Source organism: Myripristis murdjan, chromosome 24, assembly GCF_902150065.1.
Source record: "Myripristis murdjan chromosome 24, fMyrMur1.1, whole genome shotgun sequence".
In the NCBI taxonomy this organism is placed as follows: Eukaryota; Metazoa; Chordata; class Actinopteri; order Holocentriformes; family Holocentridae; genus Myripristis; species Myripristis murdjan.
Window position 1 is genome coordinate 22,405,806 of NC_044003.1, and position 19,693 is coordinate 22,425,498.

General features: G+C 43.6%; 1 protein-coding gene across 4 annotated transcripts in view; it reads left to right on the plus strand.

Annotated features, from left to right (window-relative positions):
• The window catches only part of ccdc85cb (coiled-coil domain containing 85C, b), a 53,429-nt gene that overhangs the window by 18,506 nt on the left and 15,230 nt on the right, over window positions 1–19,693 (plus strand). For all 4 annotated transcript variants that reach the window (XM_030047646.1, XM_030047647.1, XM_030047648.1 and 1 more), the window contains exon 2: window positions 18,578–18,657. In XM_030047646.1, coding sequence (XP_029903506.1) covers window positions 18,578–18,657 — 80 coding nt within the window. The remainder of the gene's footprint in view (window positions 1–18,577; window positions 18,658–19,693) is intronic.

Consider the following 19,693-nt stretch of genomic DNA (forward strand, 5'->3'; position numbering starts at 1 on the left):
TAATTCATGAGATCGAGCACCCTCTTTAATTCATCTAAATAATTTTATTTAACACTTTATAAACATCAAAAATAGTATTGTGCATGGAATTCAGGGTATCCGTGCCAATACCACGAAAAATGTTGCGTATCGATGGCATACCTTCATTATCTCAAGGTCCCTTGCACTGAGAGCGTCTGTATTGTATGGGAAGCCCACAATCTCAATGTACAAGTACATGTGTAAACACGCACACAGGCAAACATACACACACATTCCAGCTCCGCATTCCAGTCGGCAGCAACTGAACCCAGTCCACCCAACACTGCAGAGTGCCTTCAGAGCAAACCTGTGCTGTAGCTGTGCAGTTCTGGAACAGGATTGATTTACATGTTACCATCAGTGTTTCATAACCCATCCGAAATAAAGAGCGCCGTTCCCCTTTATCCAGCTTCTAGTGTCTCCAGCTGTTCAGACGCTCTGCTATTATCAGATATCTCAGTTTTGGTTTAAACCTGACTGATTTACAGCCTTGTTGTCGGTTCAGGATTGCAGCATGAGACATGTCGTCTAAAACTGTGATTATTTCAAGGCCTCAGTTGTTAATAGCCCTTGGGTGGGGACTTGGACTTGCCTTTAAATTTTCGGGGAATGGCAACAAGAAGAACGCGATGACAGGAACTTGGATGAAAGGTGCAGTAAACATAGCAAATTGTCATTATTTATGTCATAATAGTCAGGCGTCAGTGTCTGCGAACATGCCCTGTTGCTGAACTGACTCATGGGAGTCCACATGTGGAAAGAAAGCCATGCGAGTGCAGTCAAATCAGAGTTCATGTTCCACAGGTCACAGAGAAAGGAGCGCCGTCGTCGTTTTGACTTTATAATAGCAAATTTAGGTGATGAAACAATCCTGTGCTATACATAGTTCCTCTTAAAAATGAGCATATTACATTTTGCGTTGCATAAAGATAATAATTAAGCCGGTGCCACGAATAAATGTGCTGACATCAGCCTTTAGCCTACAGCGTTTGAGTTTTAATGAGGCAGCGTTGTGTCATCATAAAGCCATGTACATCTCTCTCTCTTTCTTTGTGTTTCTGATGCCACACAGACTCAACATAATAAATTCACATGTATGAGAGAGAGACAGAGAGAGAGAGACAGAGACGGAGAGAGAGAGAGAGAGAGAACAGACTCAGGGACCAAAACCCTGACAAAGGACGAGCATATGTTCCTGTTTACTAATCTGGGGCTTTTTACAGTAAGATGATTAGAGGCTGGATGACCCTCCATTTAAAAAAAAACAGCAGCAGATAGACCGGCTAAAGCCTTGTTTGGAGCCAGGTTAATTGTAGGATTGATTTAACCTCTCTTTTCCACACTCTGCCTCTCCAGTCAGAGTCAAAGTGAGACAACAACCTATAACTCGGAGGACAAATTGTCTAACAGGTGCAGAGGCTCCACACCATTCACAATATAATGGCTGACACATAATGTAATGACTAAGCAGGCCCTCCCCCTCCATCCTGCCCCCTTCCATCGAATTATCGCTCTTCCCTTTAGCCATTTTGTGCTCCCTCTTTCTGTTGGTGAGTTCCTGATGACCTTCCTGCTCTCTGCTGTGGGGTTGTAAGTAAGATCCACTGAGTCAGAGGGACCACCTGGTCACCACTGGCCCATTCTGATCTCTGTCACTCACCGCTAATGCAGCCTGACACCGTGACTCCTAAACTCCAGCTTGCTCAGCCACAGACAATTGAGGCCACATTGTGTGCAGTCAAGCTGTGTTGTCCAGGTCTGGCCAAAGAAAAAAAAAAAAAGAAAAAAAAAAAGAAAAAGAAAAAAACAGTCACACGCATTGAGACAGTGCGCTAAAGTTAGCCTTGCTGTTGCTGTTGACTCATCTGCGGTGCCTTCACTCGGTGTTTGCAAGGTCTGAGCTAATGGAGGTGAGCCTGACTGCTTTTTGGCAGACCCTCAGAGGGCCTCGCTCGCAAATGGATGCATCATCTGCAAGACGGGAAAAGCTTGGCTTGGTGTTTACTTGATTCCGCCTTGACAAGTCAAAGTAGTAAGACACTGAGCCTAAATTAATCATCTGCGCTGCTGACTCACTTATGTTATTATATCTCACATCAGCAGATGACTGTGAGGAGGAATAAACCTCAGCTTTGGAATATGAGCATCTGGCTTAACCGGCTGGGGTTATGTCACATTAAAATAATAACTGCTGTAAATAAATGAAAAAAAATAGGCATCTTTATGTACATACACTTATATAAACAACTTAAAAAAAAAATAGGATCATAATTTCAGAAAGTAAATCAAGCTGTTTTTTTTTAGACATAAATTGTACACTGTGACATATTTTTTCCCCCTGTGATCAGTCAGTATGTTTTATTTTATTTTATCACATTATCCTCAAAAAATATATTTTTGCACATGTATATAATTCTAATCGATGATTTCTACTCGTAAAAGTTTTAGTAATTTACCAAAATATTTTTGAGGCTGTAAGGTTATGTTCAAAACCCTTGTGAGGTGGAATTTGAAAGTACGCGAGCTGAATTTTGCCTTCTGAAGTGGGTTGAACGTTAGTTAAAAGAAGATGATGGTTGCTTGGCCATGAGCAAATCACTTAAGATTGCCTTCTGAACAAAAAAAAATCTGTCTTTCCATGACACATTTTCACTGTAGGACCTCTACCAATGTTGAGGGCTATCGTGGAAACTCATCAAACAAAAAGTACCCTATTTTTTCAGCTATTAACCCACCAGCATAACATAGTTTTTCGGCCCACAATCCCCACAGTACAGCGGGTTTGGAAAGCAATGACAGCATAACATATTCAGTTGCTTCATGGAAAGTTGTAATTTTCCAGTCAAAAACCATCAGCTTTTTTATAATTTGGGAACAGATTTCAGTGTTTCGCGGTCCACCGCTGGGGCCTGGTCCAGTCTCTGAAAAATCCTTAGGAGCCCGTGGCTGCTTGACTGATGAGCCTGGGCCGTGATTCTGCCCCAGCAGAGGACTTATCAAGCCAAACTGCCTCTTTATAACCGCCCCTGGTGTGTAAATGATAGCCATGCATCATAAAGTGAGAAAGCCAATGGTCGGGACTCGATGAACAGAAGATGGGACGCGAAGGAGGATATATAATGAAATGACCGGCTGACGAGTTTCCATTAGGTTTTATGAGGAATTTGCGTGTGTCCATTTGTGGGAACGCGTGCACGCCTGTGTGTGTGTGTGTGTGTGTGTGTGTGTGTGAGAGAGAGAGAGAGAAAGAGAGAGACGGAGGCCTGCTGTAGTCTTTTCAGAGAGGTCAGATTGATTCAGGGCAGGTTAACCATCTGTCTATAAACCTCTAGTCTCACTCGCTAATGGAATTTGTCCCCATGATTCTCCCCTTTGTGTGTGTGTGTGTGTGTGTGTGTCTGTGTATGTATGCACGTAGGTACTGTATATTTTCACCCCTGTGCAAGCACCACTAATAAACCTAATGGCTATGAAGTTAAAGGTGGAGTTTATTCCTATTAAAAGGATGGAATGCTTTGATGCTGTAGTCACTGTTATGAAATTAGGACTCTTTATTATATACCGCAGCAGTTTATAATGACATTTAAAGCTTTCCCTGCTGCACCGGCCTATGTATTTAATGCCATAATCCACATCATCATCCGATATCAAATGTAATGCCCTACATTTTAAACTAGTTTGACATAAGTAACCAGCGGTCATAAATGTCATTTTCGTCTTAAGTGAGGGAATTGGGAAGATGATTTTTTTTTTTTTTTTTTTATAGCAGCGTTTGATCTAGACATGCTTTAGTCGCAATAAAATGTTTATTGGTGTGATTTATCACTAAAATGCAGACGCAGCAATATTGGGTTTAAACGCTGCTTTTCATATTGATTTGTGGTGCCCAGGGAAATCTGTCAACCTTTTTCCGTGCTTGTTAATACTTCTGTTTGTGTGTGTGTGTGTGTGTGTGTGTGTGTGCCTGCTTGTGCATTTCAGTCCATTCTTCTTGCATATCCTCTTAAAATATTCTTTTAAACACATCCACCCTCAGCCACCCCCAGGTCCCTGTCCTCTAAATTAGATATCTTAATCTCCTCATTTGACCTGCCCTTCTCCATAACCTCAAATTAGCCAATCAGATGTAAGAGAAAGGGGGACAGACGTAACATGTCACAGAACCTTCACTTAATTGAGGTGATTTTCAGGCCTTGCGATTCCCTCCTCTGTGCAAGGCGCCTTTTTTTTCTGTGGAAACACGTTACAACATATTGCTAAACTCTACAGTGACTTATCTGAGATCAAACTGGCAGTCTAACTGGATTGTTGTTGGTGTCGAGAACGAGGAGTGACTTTCTTCTGGTGATGAAAAGTTGGTGGAACGGGTTGGTGAAAAAGAGCTTTTTTTTTGCAAATGAACAAGACAGAGGGAGGTGAGGAAAGAGAAGTTGAGACATCTTCGGAACAACTGGTTCTAGGCCGATTAAAACAGAGATGTGTTGAGAAAACGTGCTGTCACTGCAGCCTGTCAGTCAGCCTTGCAGGCAGCGCCACAGCAGCAGCAACAGCTAAAGCTTGGGCCTCGTGTTTGCTTGTCAAGGCAGGTAAACTTTTCTTCCAAAAAGGTTAGTGGCATTTAAACTCAGTTGACTCCCCCTTTCTGATGTGTCACACCTTTAGCTCACACACACACACACACACACACACACAAGCATACATGCGTGCACACAGGCAATCTCTTTTTCTCTGCGTCTGTCTCTGTCTGAAGCTGTAGGCGTCTTGCCATTGTCAGGGGAAAGGGAGTGTGTGCCGCCACTTGGAAGATTAAAAACTTATTTTGCAGCCGCCTCTTCTTACCAGGAGGCTTTACGTTGGGGGGTTAAAAATAGTCTGTTTCTGTGCACGAGTGTGTGTGTCTTAGCGGCAGTGTCCCTGTTTGGTTATGTTTCAGCCCGCTCTGCCTTGCAACAGGGGATGAGGATGTTTTGGCTTCGCATCCAGAAACACTGGTCACTCTTTCTCAGGAGGGCCAAGTGGTGCTTGTCGAGGCCAACGCAAAATGATTACAAGAGGAGATGAAGAGCACTCGCCATGCGTATTGGACTCTGAATAATAATACCTGTCGGCAAAAACAATCACTCAGAATACATTCGTGGGGTGAATTCTCAGTAACCTAGATAATGAGTCCCGGTTTGCTCTGTTTTGTCCGGTGGAGGAGACCTGGCTGTTGCGACTCCACCGTGGAGCCCAGAGCCAGCGCTAACCATTTATAATGGGAGATAATAGAATTCCCTTGGTTATTATGTCTGTTTCTGTCTTGTCTACACAGTGTCGCTCTGCCTCCGTGTCTCTCTCTCTCTCTCTCGTCGTCTCGTCGCCTTTCTAATGGCGCCTTTTTCCCAACGACTGGAGAGAATAGCGACGTCGCCTTTGCTTAATTTCACCACATCTCGGGACACAGTTGTCGAGGCGAGTCAAAGACTATAGAACTCCGGTCCAACATCAATCTAATTTTAGCGGTGGCTGGATGAGATAACTGCTCTTACATAAGATCTTTTTTCCTCTTTGTGGCGGTTACTGTACCAACAGCCCTTGAGAGGTCTCTTTTATCCCCCATTCAATGCCGAGACGGGAGTTGTTTAAAAGCGCCAGATGACATTGGTAAATGGCGGGGCATTTGTTTCAAAAGCCGCAACGTTTGAGGTCTTGGCCCTCTTGCTGTTATTAATTTCACCTCTCGCGTGGTTATTTTTGGCCGGCTTATTTTGTGGAGATGACAGCCGTGTGTTATTCCCGGTATTCTTTTACATATTTGTTTTTGGGGTCGCCCGCGTGTTTGTCACAGGTGACGCTGTGGGTGTCTGAGGTGCAGACAACCACAGCGCAGATAAAACAAGCCTGTCATGCACCCCAGCAAGATGTATTAAGCGATTTTGTCAGCGCTTGGATTGCATGTCAGAGCCACAAGTTGAATCTTGCCTGTTCTCTCTCTCTCGCTCGCTTTGATTTGCATTAGAATGAAATCAGAGATCCTTTTATTATTCATATTAACAGAAGAAAACCAGCAGATGATGTCAGTGGAAAGAAAAGGTCATTTTCACAGGGTTTGGAGAAGCCTGATTTTGCACATTGCATCAGATCCCACATGGTAGATGGGATTTTCAGAGCCAGATAATAAAGGGGTTGAGGGTTATACTTATTGAGGAACGTCCCCTGTATTTACCATCTCACTGCTACCGGTTAGACTCTGCTTGCATAAGCGCAACCTTTGCCAGCTCAGCAGTCAGTCAGGCAGACTTTAAAGGAATGGGGTGCTATGCAGATTTATGCAAATGAGGTTGCCATGGGGTTTGTGGTGGTGGTGAAACCGTGGTGACGGGTAGAGGAATGAGGTTAAAGAGGGCCATGGGCTCCGGGAGGACGTTCTCTACCACCAATGCCCTCTGGTGTTTGTTTACACGCTGTGGTGGGTTGTGGCCTGTGGGTTGTGTGAGGTAAAACAAGCCATCTCTTAAACCCCGACCACAAAGCTTTTCATGGGCATTGTTCAGCATCATGTTGATAACATCCAGACGTTAAGGCTGTGTAGGTTACAAAAACGTCTCTGAGAACAGCCAAACTCTCACTTGCTTTCTTCGGGTGCTGGTCAAACACATGAAATTCAAAATATGCTCAAGTCAAAAAATCTTGGCACACACCCTCTTGATCCATATATGTACATAGATCAAATGGATGTACTTGATCCATATGTATATTCATGAAATGGGCCTGGAGCTTTGTTGGTATGCAGCAAGATTTATTTTTTCTTTGTTGGTGTTTGTTTAAAAATCATCCAAGGGGACAAGCAAATGTATGTTTTCTCTCAAATTATCTTGAATATTTACAGTTGAAAACGGCATGATTAAATTCAATAACAAATAAAGCTGCCTTAATTTAATTTTACAAAGGGTATTTCATCATCCCAACAAACTGTCTTTTGTAAATAGTGTTGTAATGATGAAATTTATTTAAACAAAAAGAGACCATGCAGTTTTAGCTCCGAGGGCAAATATTTTCCAGTATCACTGCTGTTTAAAACAAATGAAGGAAATACGGAAACACAGTAATCCCCCTGCATTACTGAGTCAAAGGAGGATAAGCTAAATGTCTGTTTTCCTTTACATTGCCCTAAATATTTATAGTTGAAAACTGTATGCAGTTAAAAATAACAAGTAAAGCCACTAACATTTCATTTTACGAAGAGGATTTCATTACCTGACCAAATGTTCCTTTCTAAATGGTGATATGATGCTGAAATGTATTTAAACAAAAGGGATCATGCAAGTTAAGCTTTAAGGGCAGGCATTAGCCAGTAAGACTGCTGTTTAAAACAAATGAAGGGAATACAGTTAACACAGTAATCCCACAATAATTTGCCACTATTTTCTCCTGTGCCAGCAGGAAAAAAAAAAAAAAATAGAGTAGCCGGTTGGCCGACCCAAAGGAATTTTGAGTCCATCCCTGAATCAGTCAGCAGTTGTGACCTTTGAGCTTCTGTGTCAAGGGCCATCAGTGTCACTGAACATTAGATAGTGGAAAAACCAGCTCTCCAGGCCTTCTTGGAATGTTAAGATACCTGAACAGACCAGAACCTCCTCAAGCGAGTAAACCCATATAGCCAGGGGGGTTTGGGCTTTTTTGGCGACCCAAATTTAGCATCCTGCCAAGTCTTACCCAGTGACTCGGGTTCATTAAAGCATCCTAGAACTGTAGTCATGTTAACACCCACCACAACACAGGCTTGTGACTCATTTTGGGTCCTGATCCACTGTTCAGGCAATGCTGCCATGGCTGATTTTTGCTGCTGGACACCACAAAAAAATAAATAAATCAACAAAACTCACATCTCTGTGATGGACAAAAATGTAACGAAGCCCACAGTAGTGTACCATTCACATCTCAACCCATCTGTCAGGGTCATCCATCCACCCATCAGTCAAGCCATTAGCAAAAAATCATGAGGGAAAAAAAACATATTTTGCATGTTGTGAAAAGGTATGCATAAAGTGTCCTCTGCTGTCACTTAAAGTCTAGACTGGACCGCACAACTCTTCAAATCTTACCTGACGAGGGCAGTTCAGACTTAATGAGCGCTCTGCCTGCAGGAAGCTGTTCACCCTACATGACCGGGAACAGATTGTGCATCACTCACACACTCTTTTAAGCAGCCATTGATAAAAGTGACTTCTCTTATGGCTCATTTACTTTTTCTTTCATTTTCTTTTTTCTCTAACCCTAACCCTAACACTTGAAACTGTTGCGTTCGCCATCCTTAGGTTTCACTCTTGGTAATATTTGAAAAATCTTGTCTGGCCAAAGCCAACGGAGATGGAGCACTGAACCTGACTCATCTCGATGGTCACGTTGGATCAGTCTGTCTAGAACTGGCATTAAAATCGTCTTGTGCCAGGCTTAATTCTGGGAATAATACCCTCTTGCACCGGTGCATTCACACTCACATCCACACGATATGACAAAATGCTGTAACACTGCCGTAAGCTGACTCTCATTACATGACATACTTCCCCAAGCAAACCAACTCAGCTGTCCAGTAAATCAATGCAAACATATGGATTGTTAATGAGAGGGAATCATTATCGGCTTGACCTGTTTATTCACAGTTGCTGGAGTCCTGTTTACATGTAAGCATACCCGTTGTAGTCAAATGAAGTGGTGCATGGGTCAGCTGGGGCTCTTTGATGTACCGAGGGTTGTTAATGTCTATTGACCGGCAATTGAAGACCAGCCTGAATCCCACGTCTGGATATTGATTTGTCTGTCTCGACATGCTAAGTGGATGAGGAAGAGAGAGAGAGAGAGGGAGAGAAGGCTGTGGAAAGTGGGAGACGGAGAGAAAGAGGCAGGGAGAGCGGGAGTTTATTTATAGGTATCGCAGGAGACAGTAACGCAGACATGTGTCTTGTTGCTATCACACATCCTGTCCAGCGAAGTGATGCATCCCTCCTCTGTCTCCTTCACTTGTTGTCACCACCCTCGCAGGGTCAGCTGACCTCTTCACACGCCTGCAGCTGTGTGCGGCTGCCTGTAAATGTGTGTGTGTGTGTGTGTGTGTGTGTGTGTGTGAACGTGTGCAAAGCTTGTGTGATTCTGTGTGGGATGGTTCTTCCTCATGTGTGTGTTAGTCAGTGTGCTCCTGTGTTACTTACTAAACAAAAGACCAAAACAAACAAAACAAACAAACACGCACACACTTGCTGTTTTAACAAGAGTATAGGTGTGTAGTCAGTTTTCAGTGTGACACCACAGAGAATTGTTTGCAGCTTGTTCACCTATGAAGCTGCCATTAATTCATGACAAAAAAAGTTAGTACTTCCTTTGCTTTAACTTAATACTCTACACACTCTATACTATAAGGCATAAGGCATGAAAGGCAATGAAAAAAAGTGTCACAGCTTGTTTCCTAGATGATCAAGAGACTTAGAAAGCTAGTGTCCTGCGCCCTTAATCTTTTGATTAGCCTGGAAGAATGAGTGGCAGCCAGTTGGGCTTAATCCCATGAAATCAAAACTGAGGCTTTATGCTTGGTCCACACCCTTAATTACACTCAGTGTGTGCATATGTTGGCTATTAACAGCAGGACAAAAGACAGAAGATTAGTGGTGTTTGGGAGAGGGCTTGGCAGTGAATGATTTGTGTACAGAATGTTGCACTGCAGCTTCAGTTGAACCGGCGCAGTTTAGGTGTTTGTCATGTCACATTATGTTCCACATGGCGAGGCATATTGTTTAGACTCTGTCGTTTACTAAGCGTGAAGTCAAATGTGGAGGAGTCCCACACAGCTGTGTGAGCACGCTCTATCTATGTTTACATGCATACAAGGAAATAGATTCTTGTGAGTAACCAGGTTAAAGCAGGAAATCTGATTAGGGCAGGAGAACATCATACAGTGTCACAGATGATTTAGACATAGCAGACGGTCCCAGATGGATCACCTAGATCAGAATGAAAATGGCGTGTTGTTGCCCACACAGTGTAAGAGGGGCAGCACGTCATGTCCCGATCTATTAATGCAGTCTGGGACTGTTTGGGATGTAAATATCATTTTGAAATATTTTTGATATTGTTGTTGCTCTTGTAGTGTGAGAGGCTACAACTTCACATTTCTCAGTTAGATTGCATCAGGATAGGTCACTCTGCCCCTACGTGGGGAATTACCCGATTTCTAAAGCACATGCTCGTGCTCTGCACTACTGTTCTGTTCCAGAGGCCTGAACGGAGAGAGCAGACGTCATGTCAGTGGCATGGTACTTAAGTTGGAGACTGTATTCACAATTTTACCAGACAATTCCCAAAGTAGTTTTTAAAGTAAACAGGACTGTTAAAGCATAGTTTGACCAGAGTGGCAAATTAGAAATATCATCTGAAATGTCCACCTTTGGCTCCTGGTTCCTGTGTGTTCAGTGATTTGAACACGTGATCTGACTGAGGTGCTTCATTTAGGGAGGCGTCTGTTAGTGACATACATGTTGATTACAACAGGCATGGTAATCAAACATGTCTTCTTCCTCTCTGTTTTATCATGGGAATTTTAAGGTTGCATAACATATAATTGCAGCAGACAGAGCTATATATTATCATAGAAGTTGCTTTTATTGCTTACACGTCGTGTGCCAACAGCAAAACGGCCCTGTCTGTCACAGTGAACACCACCTGCACATGTACTATCTGCAACGGGATGTCAAAGTCCAAAGCCTTCACAGCAAGTCAGCCAGCCTCATTTCCACTTCAGGGCCACACAGAGCTTTCTGAATGTATTCTTATGATAGGTCAGAGTGTATAAAATTTTGCATCATTAAATACTCCTCATTAAAAACGCACAAACTTCCATCAGTTGTGTTGTGTTTACAGCTAAGACAACATCTCATGTGCTCTGTTATTATGCATAAATGGGATGGTGCATTAAATCCCGTGTTGTGAGTTGTCCTTCGGTGCGAGTAAACCCTTCTTGTTGCTGTGGAAAAGTGGCAAGCGATTAAAAAGGGACTTCACCTGGTCAGTGTTTAGAGTTGTTGGTACACAAGCAGTCCTTTGAAGTGTAATCCATTTGGCACCTTAACTTTCACACTTGTCACTCAGCATGGGCCGTCTCTCTTCGAGCATGAAGTAATACTGTGCTGTTATCTCACACACACACACACATGCCTATACATACAGTCACATTCACATGCACATGTAATAACACATCTACCTCTCTCATTCTCCGGTATGCACACAGTCACCCACACGTACACACACACACACACACACGCACACACTACCCTTGCATTTATACAAGCACACACTCCAGAGTGCGTGGGGAGGTGAGGCGTTCTCTCCCTCTCTCTGTCAGAGCGGGTGCCATGTCTTGTCAGATGGGGTTAGCTCCCCGCCAGCTGATGAGCCAGCCGAGCCTTTGAAGCCCTTCCAGGGGCCCGTGGTTTACGTGCTTGGGTTGCCAGGTTCTGCCATCCCCCTCATTAATGCAGCATGGATGCCCACTTAACTTGTTCCTCTCTGCTCCTCTGGTTGGTTTGCCCTGGCTATGACCGAGCACTGGGCAGCCAAGCAGAGGAGGCAAACAAACACACACACATACATGCACGCACACACACATCGCTAGCATGCCAACCACATGTATGTGTATACATGCACGGGCACACACACGCACACATAGGCAAACAGGTGAAGCTGCTAGTGCAGAAGCAATACAGGCAGAGAGCACATTTATAGACAAAACACACCAATAGGCACACCATTCCTTTACAGCACTGCTCAGTTTGTGTGTGTGTGTGTGTGTGTGTGTGTGTGTGTGTGTGTGTGTGTGTGTGTAAGGGTGTGGGCATACCCTGCTTTCCTGCTTTCCTTCACAATGTTCCTCTGACAGTAGAAAATATGGAATAGCAATCAAACACTTCCTCTCAGGAAAGCACAGTTGTGCCCTGCTCACCTAACTGGCGCCAAGTCCTGACCCCTACAAGGATGCCCCCCTCTACCTCTCTCTCTCTCTCACACACACACACACACACACACACACACACACACACACACACACACACACACAAACCTCTATACCCTGCCTTTTCTCTCTATTCCTCCTCTTTCACACTGATCTTCTTGTCAGTGATGAAAACCTTTAGCTGTTGTTTTTGGTCATTTTTACGTGCACCTCAGTTTGACTCGGTTTCCCAGCATGGCTTTGGCGTGTTCTCTCCAGACCTTTTCAAAGTCTTTGTTTATCGAAGACCTTATTGCCTGGCAGATCAGACTTTGTGCAGCCCACTGAGGTCAAATTACATGGGAATGTACTGTACTCCGGCTTGGGTGTTACTGCAGAGAAAGAGAACAAGAAAGACTGTTTAGACTGTTTCTCCTGTTTCTTCAACATCTTGAGGTAATTGACCGAGCCTCCCGCCTTGAACACACAAACGCACGTACAGACAGACACACACACACACACTTACAGTCACACATGAACACATACTTCATCACAGATGGGTTCTCTCTCTCTCTCTCTCTCTCTCCACCTCCCTCCCACACTCACACACTCAGCTCACACCCACACAACCCACATGCACTCCCTATCTTACACATACCGCGCATAAGCACTCATTCATACTCCAAGCACACAAGCACATCGTCGAGAGAATATCCGTGTCTCTGTGCTAAAACACAGTGATACAGCTGTGAATAGGAGATGAAAGCCACAGCCGAGCCAGGAATAATAAAAAAGTGGAGTGATATCAATGCACTGCAGGCCTCTAAACAGCCAAGGGATCTGACTTGAAAACAAAAAGGAGATGCTAAAACGTGGTCCATACACTTTTTCCAAAGCTGCTTTGATGTAGTAAAGACCTTGGAGTCAGCAACAAGGAGGCTGGTTTTGCTCTAATTGTAACACACATCAGCACCAGCTAAATGCCCAGTGTAAGTCTGTACACGTGTGGTCCAGTTTGAAGACTAGCCCTCCTCTGCTGGTTACAACTTCCTCCTCCAGCGTGCTCGACTGCAGGCTTCCCTCCTGTGTGTCCCGACCTGCTTCTGTAAGAGTGGGCTGCCTTGACCTCCAGCTGCCCCAGCCCCACCCGCTAACACAGACTGGGAGCTGACAGAGGCAGAGAGAGGGCGTGGGACAGACAGAAACAAGGATTCCACAAAGAAGTACACAAATGAGAATTTACAGGCAAAAACGTTAAATGTAAGAATGGGAAGTAAGACAACTATAACGAGGTGTTTACAGATCCTTTACAAGTCTCAAAATGCCTTATTTTTATTTTTTTTTATTTTTTTTTTATTTTTTGAGACCAATACTGATTCCAAGTTTCTTTTTTTTTTTTTTTTTTTAATTGAAACTTATATTTTATGCCAATATTCAATATCGTAAATTTGAAAATTAGGCCTACTGTGCAAACAAATTAGAAACCCATCACTAGAGCAAATCTCTTTTTAATAGAATGTAAATTTAACAAAATGCAAATGCAAAAGAAAAAGATGAGACAAATGCTGGTAAACAGTATTAAAAACCTTTTAAAAAGAGCTAGAGGAAACATTGATATCCGATCTGCAGACATTGGGTTGATTCTGGACTGATTTCTGAGTTTTCGCAATATATCTGCCCAGTCTTAAATTATATTATCCATTATTATCAAGGTCTTAAAAAATCTACCATACAGTTAAATAAACAATTTTAACCGTGAAATTCAGTTACATAAATCTTAAAAATACCGCAGTTATTTATTTATTTATTTTTTTCCAGTGACATATCAGCCCAGTCATGCAGTTTCATACCACTTGCTCCACTTGCCTTCATTTCTATATTCATTTCAGTTGGAAAATTGGTCCAGTTATGCACTGGTACTAAAAAGGTCTTAAAATCTTAAAGGGAACTTTATGAAACTTGCAGATACCTCTACATAACTAAGACACAGTGGAGAAGGAGAGATATCTAAGTTGACAGGAGGGATTGGAGCTGCAGGAAAACAAAGCAAGCAAGCAAGGAAAACAAAAAGGAAAGAGCCAAGAAAAAACAAAACAAAACAGGAGGCCTACCTTTTAAAGGAATGCATTATGTTTTCAACTTATCCTTTAAGGACAAAGAGGAAAAAATAATCCACATGCCACTGGTAGACTGTGTTCCAACACACCTGTTATTAAGCTAAATGCGAAGTGATTTTAACTTAACTTACTTTCCTGTGTTGAGACTGTACACCTGAAAATCACTATGCTCATTAATCAATCCCAGTAGATCCTTAATAGCTCAATAGACTTATTATTGATCTACCGGGAACACATGGATGATTTTGGCATGTTTGTTTTCATTTAACCGCTGAATTGATCAAGGGACCAGTCTCCTTCAAACCTGATGCGCTCCTTTAAGAAAGTAAAACGATGATGAGGGCAAGAGCGAAGTTTAAGTCGAGGGACACGATGACAGGGAAAAGTGGAGAAAGGGAGTAGAGTGCAGTGGAGGAGGGAGTGGCTGCTGGAAGTGGGTCACAGTGCCACTGATGTGATGGAGAGTGACATGCAGAGAGGGGGACAGACTCGCGCCACTGTCTGCGTCACGTTTAGTATCAGCTTATTTCACTGAATAAACAGCACTTGCACAGAGGTAAAAATAGCTCACTTGTACGCAAAGGACAAGGTTTCCCTCTCTGAGTCCTATTTCCCATTCTCTCTCTCTCTCTCTATGTCTCTCCCTCTCTTTCTAACTCTGGGAATATATTGTTTATTTCTTCATTGGACATTGTTAAAGCTTTTACTTTCCCCACAACACCGCAGCTGCTTGTACTCGCTGTGTCAATTCTCAAGATTGCATTCAGGTTATGCATAAGTAATAATCACCGTTCTCCCTCGGTGCTTGTTGTGGATAAAGGAGGAGATGCAGGGTTGAGTTGCCGAGTTTCGCGGGGTAATTATTTTGGCTCGGCTTTGCAATCCCTGTGTGATCTCGAGCTTTTCCCCCGGCCCCGTGGTGGAGCTGCAAGGAGAAGATGTGAGCTGGAGGGATGGAGGGATAAAAGGATGCTGGAATGGCATCGGAGCCAGGGAACAGTTTAATTGCCTGACCCCTGTCCCCCCAGGATGGGTCTCTAGAGCTGGGTGTTAAAGAGAGGGGGCGGCTAGATTCTCCCACCAGATCCCTCCGGCTTTGTGTCTGTACGTGCATGTGTGTGTGTGCGTGGGTGCGCAGGCATTTTGTGCTTGCCATGTATTCCCACTAAATGTGCACACAGGAGATCTGCACATATTTAAGCAGGGCCACTTAATCACATGTCCTGTGTGGTGCTGAAGTGATGGGCTCACAGATTTAACATCTATCTCTAACCCCTCCGACACATCAAAGGCTTAGAGACGGGGTGGGGAGAGGGAAAGATGGTGCCATGGTATCCAAGGCTTCTCCGCCTGCAGACTCAACTGCTCCGAGCGGAGGGATTCCTCTGTATCTCTGCGCTGTCCCAGGCTCGCAATGTGATAAGCTTCTAGTCTTGCAAACCATTTCATTGTTGTCTTCATTTTCTTCTTCATCTTCTTTTTGTCCCCAACAATCGGAGATCAGGGGAGGGACCGTGGACGTGGAAAGGGACCATACATTGTGCAGTTTCTGAGCCTCTTCTGGCAAAACTTTGGGGGAAAGACAGGGTTTTGACACCAGGTCTGCCATGTTCAGTGTAGAGGTGGTTGGCTCAACACTGCGCCACCAACAGGCCAAAACGAAACAAAACAACACAACACCCAGCGCAATCTACACCAAATATGAGGAATGTCATGGTCACTATTGACTTGTCTCTGCTCTTTCTCCTTTAAAAAAAAATGTAATTAGTAGATAGATAGAGAAATGTATTGATCCCCAGAGGCAATACTTTGTGTGCCATCAATTCATAAGCCTAAATTCCTGGCACATGCAAGTATTCATGTAGAAACACAATGATTTTGATTCTGAACCGCATACTGCAATCTCCTTTTCAAATTAATTGCTTCACATGAAAGTTGCCTGATAGATAGTTCAGATAACGTGAGGCCATTGGATTGCTGATGGAGGGATTATAGCATCTTGGTAATCTGGAAAAAAAAAGACCCCACAATGCTCAGGATAAAAAGGAATGGACAATTGTCCTTTCCCTCTTTTTGAGGTTTTCAGTCTCTTTGGTGTAAAGAGCGTGGTGGTGATGACTGCAGGCTGAGGAACCTTCACTGTAATCGGCTTGCGATCTGGCCGCAGGTCAGGCCAGCAGATGAATCCAGATTAGAGGGTCACAAGGCAGGAAGAGAGGATTACCAGCTCTGGCCACTGCGGCCTCTTCATCTCGCTGTCCAACCATCGTCTAACCAGCCGACTGACAGCACTCAACTGACACAGGCGCCTCTCCTAAAAAGTCTCTGGGCTGACTGCTGACTGGAAATAGGCCCACTGACCCTGCTGGGGCAACTGTTCTCCACTTCATTTAAAGGCTTGGGAGACACATCTTTTCTTTTTCTCCTTCTTTTAAATAGGATTTTTCTCTTGGTAGATATCTGACGGCTATATTTTATGTAGTCTGTATAATGCAAATTCAAGAGTATACTTTATGTGTCACTGTTTACTGTCTTCACTGTCCACGTGACCCTGGGCATGGCTCTTTACTAAATAGATCTGCAGAATAGCACCCCCTGCTTGCAGAGTGTTGATCATCTGAACCATTACCTCGATGAATGAAGTGGTCTAGTCAGGCTTATTTAGGTCACTTATACATCAACAAAACAAGGTCAGAGAGACACAACTGATGCAGCAAGTTGCCATTGTGTGTGTGTGTGTGTGTGTGTGTGTGTGTGTGTTTGTGTGTGTGTGTTCACATGCAAGCAGGTGTCTGCATATGTGTGATAGGGCTGAGCAATTGAAGATTGAATTGAAATATATAATTTGCACTATGGCCAAGTGCAAAATCCAAATTGCAGGAGCTGCAATTTTTTTGATAAAGGAGTGTAAGAAACATGTTTATTTGGTACAGACCCCAACAACAATGACAGTATCATCACTTTTGTAGCTTTTTCAGTGTAAACAAAAATTGTAATGCAACATAAAAATAGAACTGCAATTGAAAAATGATCACTCCCACTAAAATTGTAAGTAGTATTGCAGTACCTGTCAAATTAATCGCAATGTGATTTTATTACCATATCATTCAGCCCTAGTGTGTGATATCCCCATGTGCTGTAACTTTCCAAATGCATCTTACACAACCCAACATTTTTATCAGCATACTCCCTCTTGGCTTTGCATCTGTTTTCCCATCAGAGTCTCCACTCCACAACTCTTCTCTCTCTCTCTCTCTGTGCACCACCACTTACAAAAACAAAACAAAATAAAGCTGTGTGCGCAGTGGTGTGTGTGTTCCCGACAAGTTGCCTGAGTGCAGTTCCTCTGTGCAGTTCCGCTTTGATCTCACTGTAAATTAAACATGCCTTTTTAGATAACAGGTTCTGTGCCACCCACTGAGTAAAATCACACCTCCACTCTTCACGGAGCCGCTGTCCCTGGTTTGAACTCACCAAAGTTGAACCGAGTTAATGTAGAATGCTGCTATAATAGGATCAGCAGCAGTTTCAGCAAGCTATGCGAGGCAATTAGGCCACATACTTACACTATGTGTTAGGTATACAGTTTACACACAGTGTGGAGGACTCAAATTAGACATGACAGGAGGTCACTGTAGAAAAGCAGCAGTTCAAACAGCATTAAGTCATATTGAGAGACCAAAATAACATACATATCCATTTCACATCGTGAGAAATGCCTGGGTCAAGTGTCGGTGTGAAGCCGGTCTCTGCAAAATGACCCTGGTCAGGAATGGGGTTGACACGCAGGTCAACCACGGCTCCACCCTGGGTGAAAGTTCAACACTTGACCCCTGTGGTAGAGCCCCACGTGCTTGCATGATTTTTCCAGCGCATTAATGTTTTGTAAACGGTGTGCTAAAAGTGCAAGGGTGGTGTTTGTCCTGCACAGGATTGACCCAGATCATCGTTATTCCTAAGATGTGTGTCGGTGTAGTACTACATGGCAATACAGGGGTAATTGAGGTCAGCTGGGTTAAATTATTTCATGGATAAGCCCTGCTTTTAAGTCCATCTAGGTGAATGGCCTCAAGCACAAACGTGGCCTTTTACCTCTTGCTGGTGCACCTGCACACACTCTTATCTGCCAGAGATGTGAGAGAGCTGTGTTTGTCTGTGAAAGGCTAGTTTTAACCGAAGAGGCTTGTGAAACAGCAAATCATCATGCGCTAATGATCAGATTCTTCCAGTTGCAAATACAAGCACAGGGCATCAGCAAAATACTGCGTATATATCTCAGATTTATCGCTCAGTTTTGATGTGGAACCCCTCATTTGGTGAATGCTCTTTCACAAAGAGTTTTGGGGTCTCTCAAAGAGCACGTCAGCCATTTGAGCTCTTTGTGGTCCTCTTGCTCCACTGGCCTTGCCTGGCTGTATTCCACTTGTGGTCTTTGAAATGCTAATCACTTCTCCTCCTCTCTTTTCTTCTTTGTCTCCACCAGATTCCTCCTCCAACTACATCAGGCAGCTGGAGACTAAAGTGCGGATCCTGGAGGATGATAACAATAAGCTTCTCTCACAGGTGAGGTTCACACACACACATACACACACACACACACTCATGGATGCTACTGCCTGTTACTTGCCCATCCCTTTCAGTTTTGAGGGGTTTGAATTAGCCCAGTGCTATTTGATGAAGTGGCAGGAAAAAGCATCAAAGGCCATCATCGAAGTTTTACCATGGCAAAATACTCCTCTCCCAACTTTTCAACATAGCCAAGATGTACGATAGGTATTCGGGATGAGACAAAGTGGTTGCTTGATGCCTCTCTGAAGCCACCCCCTCATAACAGCCTGCCTGTTAGTTGGAGAATGTGTTTATCCATGTTTAATTCATGGGGAGTCAGTAAGCTTCAGTAGCGAGCAGTGATGTTAGCCCCTGAGGCAAATTGTAGGCGCAGAGAAGAGACGAGTGGAGGAAAAGGAGGTGAAAGAAGAATTAAGTGACAATGACAGAGTAAAGCATTTCTCCCAAAGGTTGACCTTGCTGTGACATCCCCACAATTTAGGGGATGAGGGCTGAGTGGAGGTGGGAAGGAGGAAGGAGGAGGAGGCTTGTTCAGTTCACTAAGAGGTCACATGTTGGCCTGTAGACATATGGATGATAAACAGTAGCACCACTGACCAGACACTAGTTTCTCTATTCTCCATACGCCTAGTTAACTTTAGTAGAGACATGTATTAATTCATCATGTGTCTTACCTGTTCAGTGAACTTAGAACAGCACTTCAGTGATGAACTTCAACATTCATTTAGATCAGCTGACCCACACACATTTTGGAGGTAGCCAGTGGGACTGGGACTATCTTTATTATTTTAGAACCGTGATGTTGGCTGTGATTGTTCTTTACTCAGATTTTGTGTTGTTTTCTTTCCCTGTGTCTTTTAATACACTGAACAGGAGTAGCACTCCTCATTTCACTGTATTTTGTTCAGGCGTTATTCTGTTCTGCTCTTTACTGAATACCTCAATATCGACATTGTGTCAAAATTGCAGGGATGACAGTTGGTGCTTTTGTAAGATGGTTACAGTCAATGAATTGATAAAGAGTCATTAG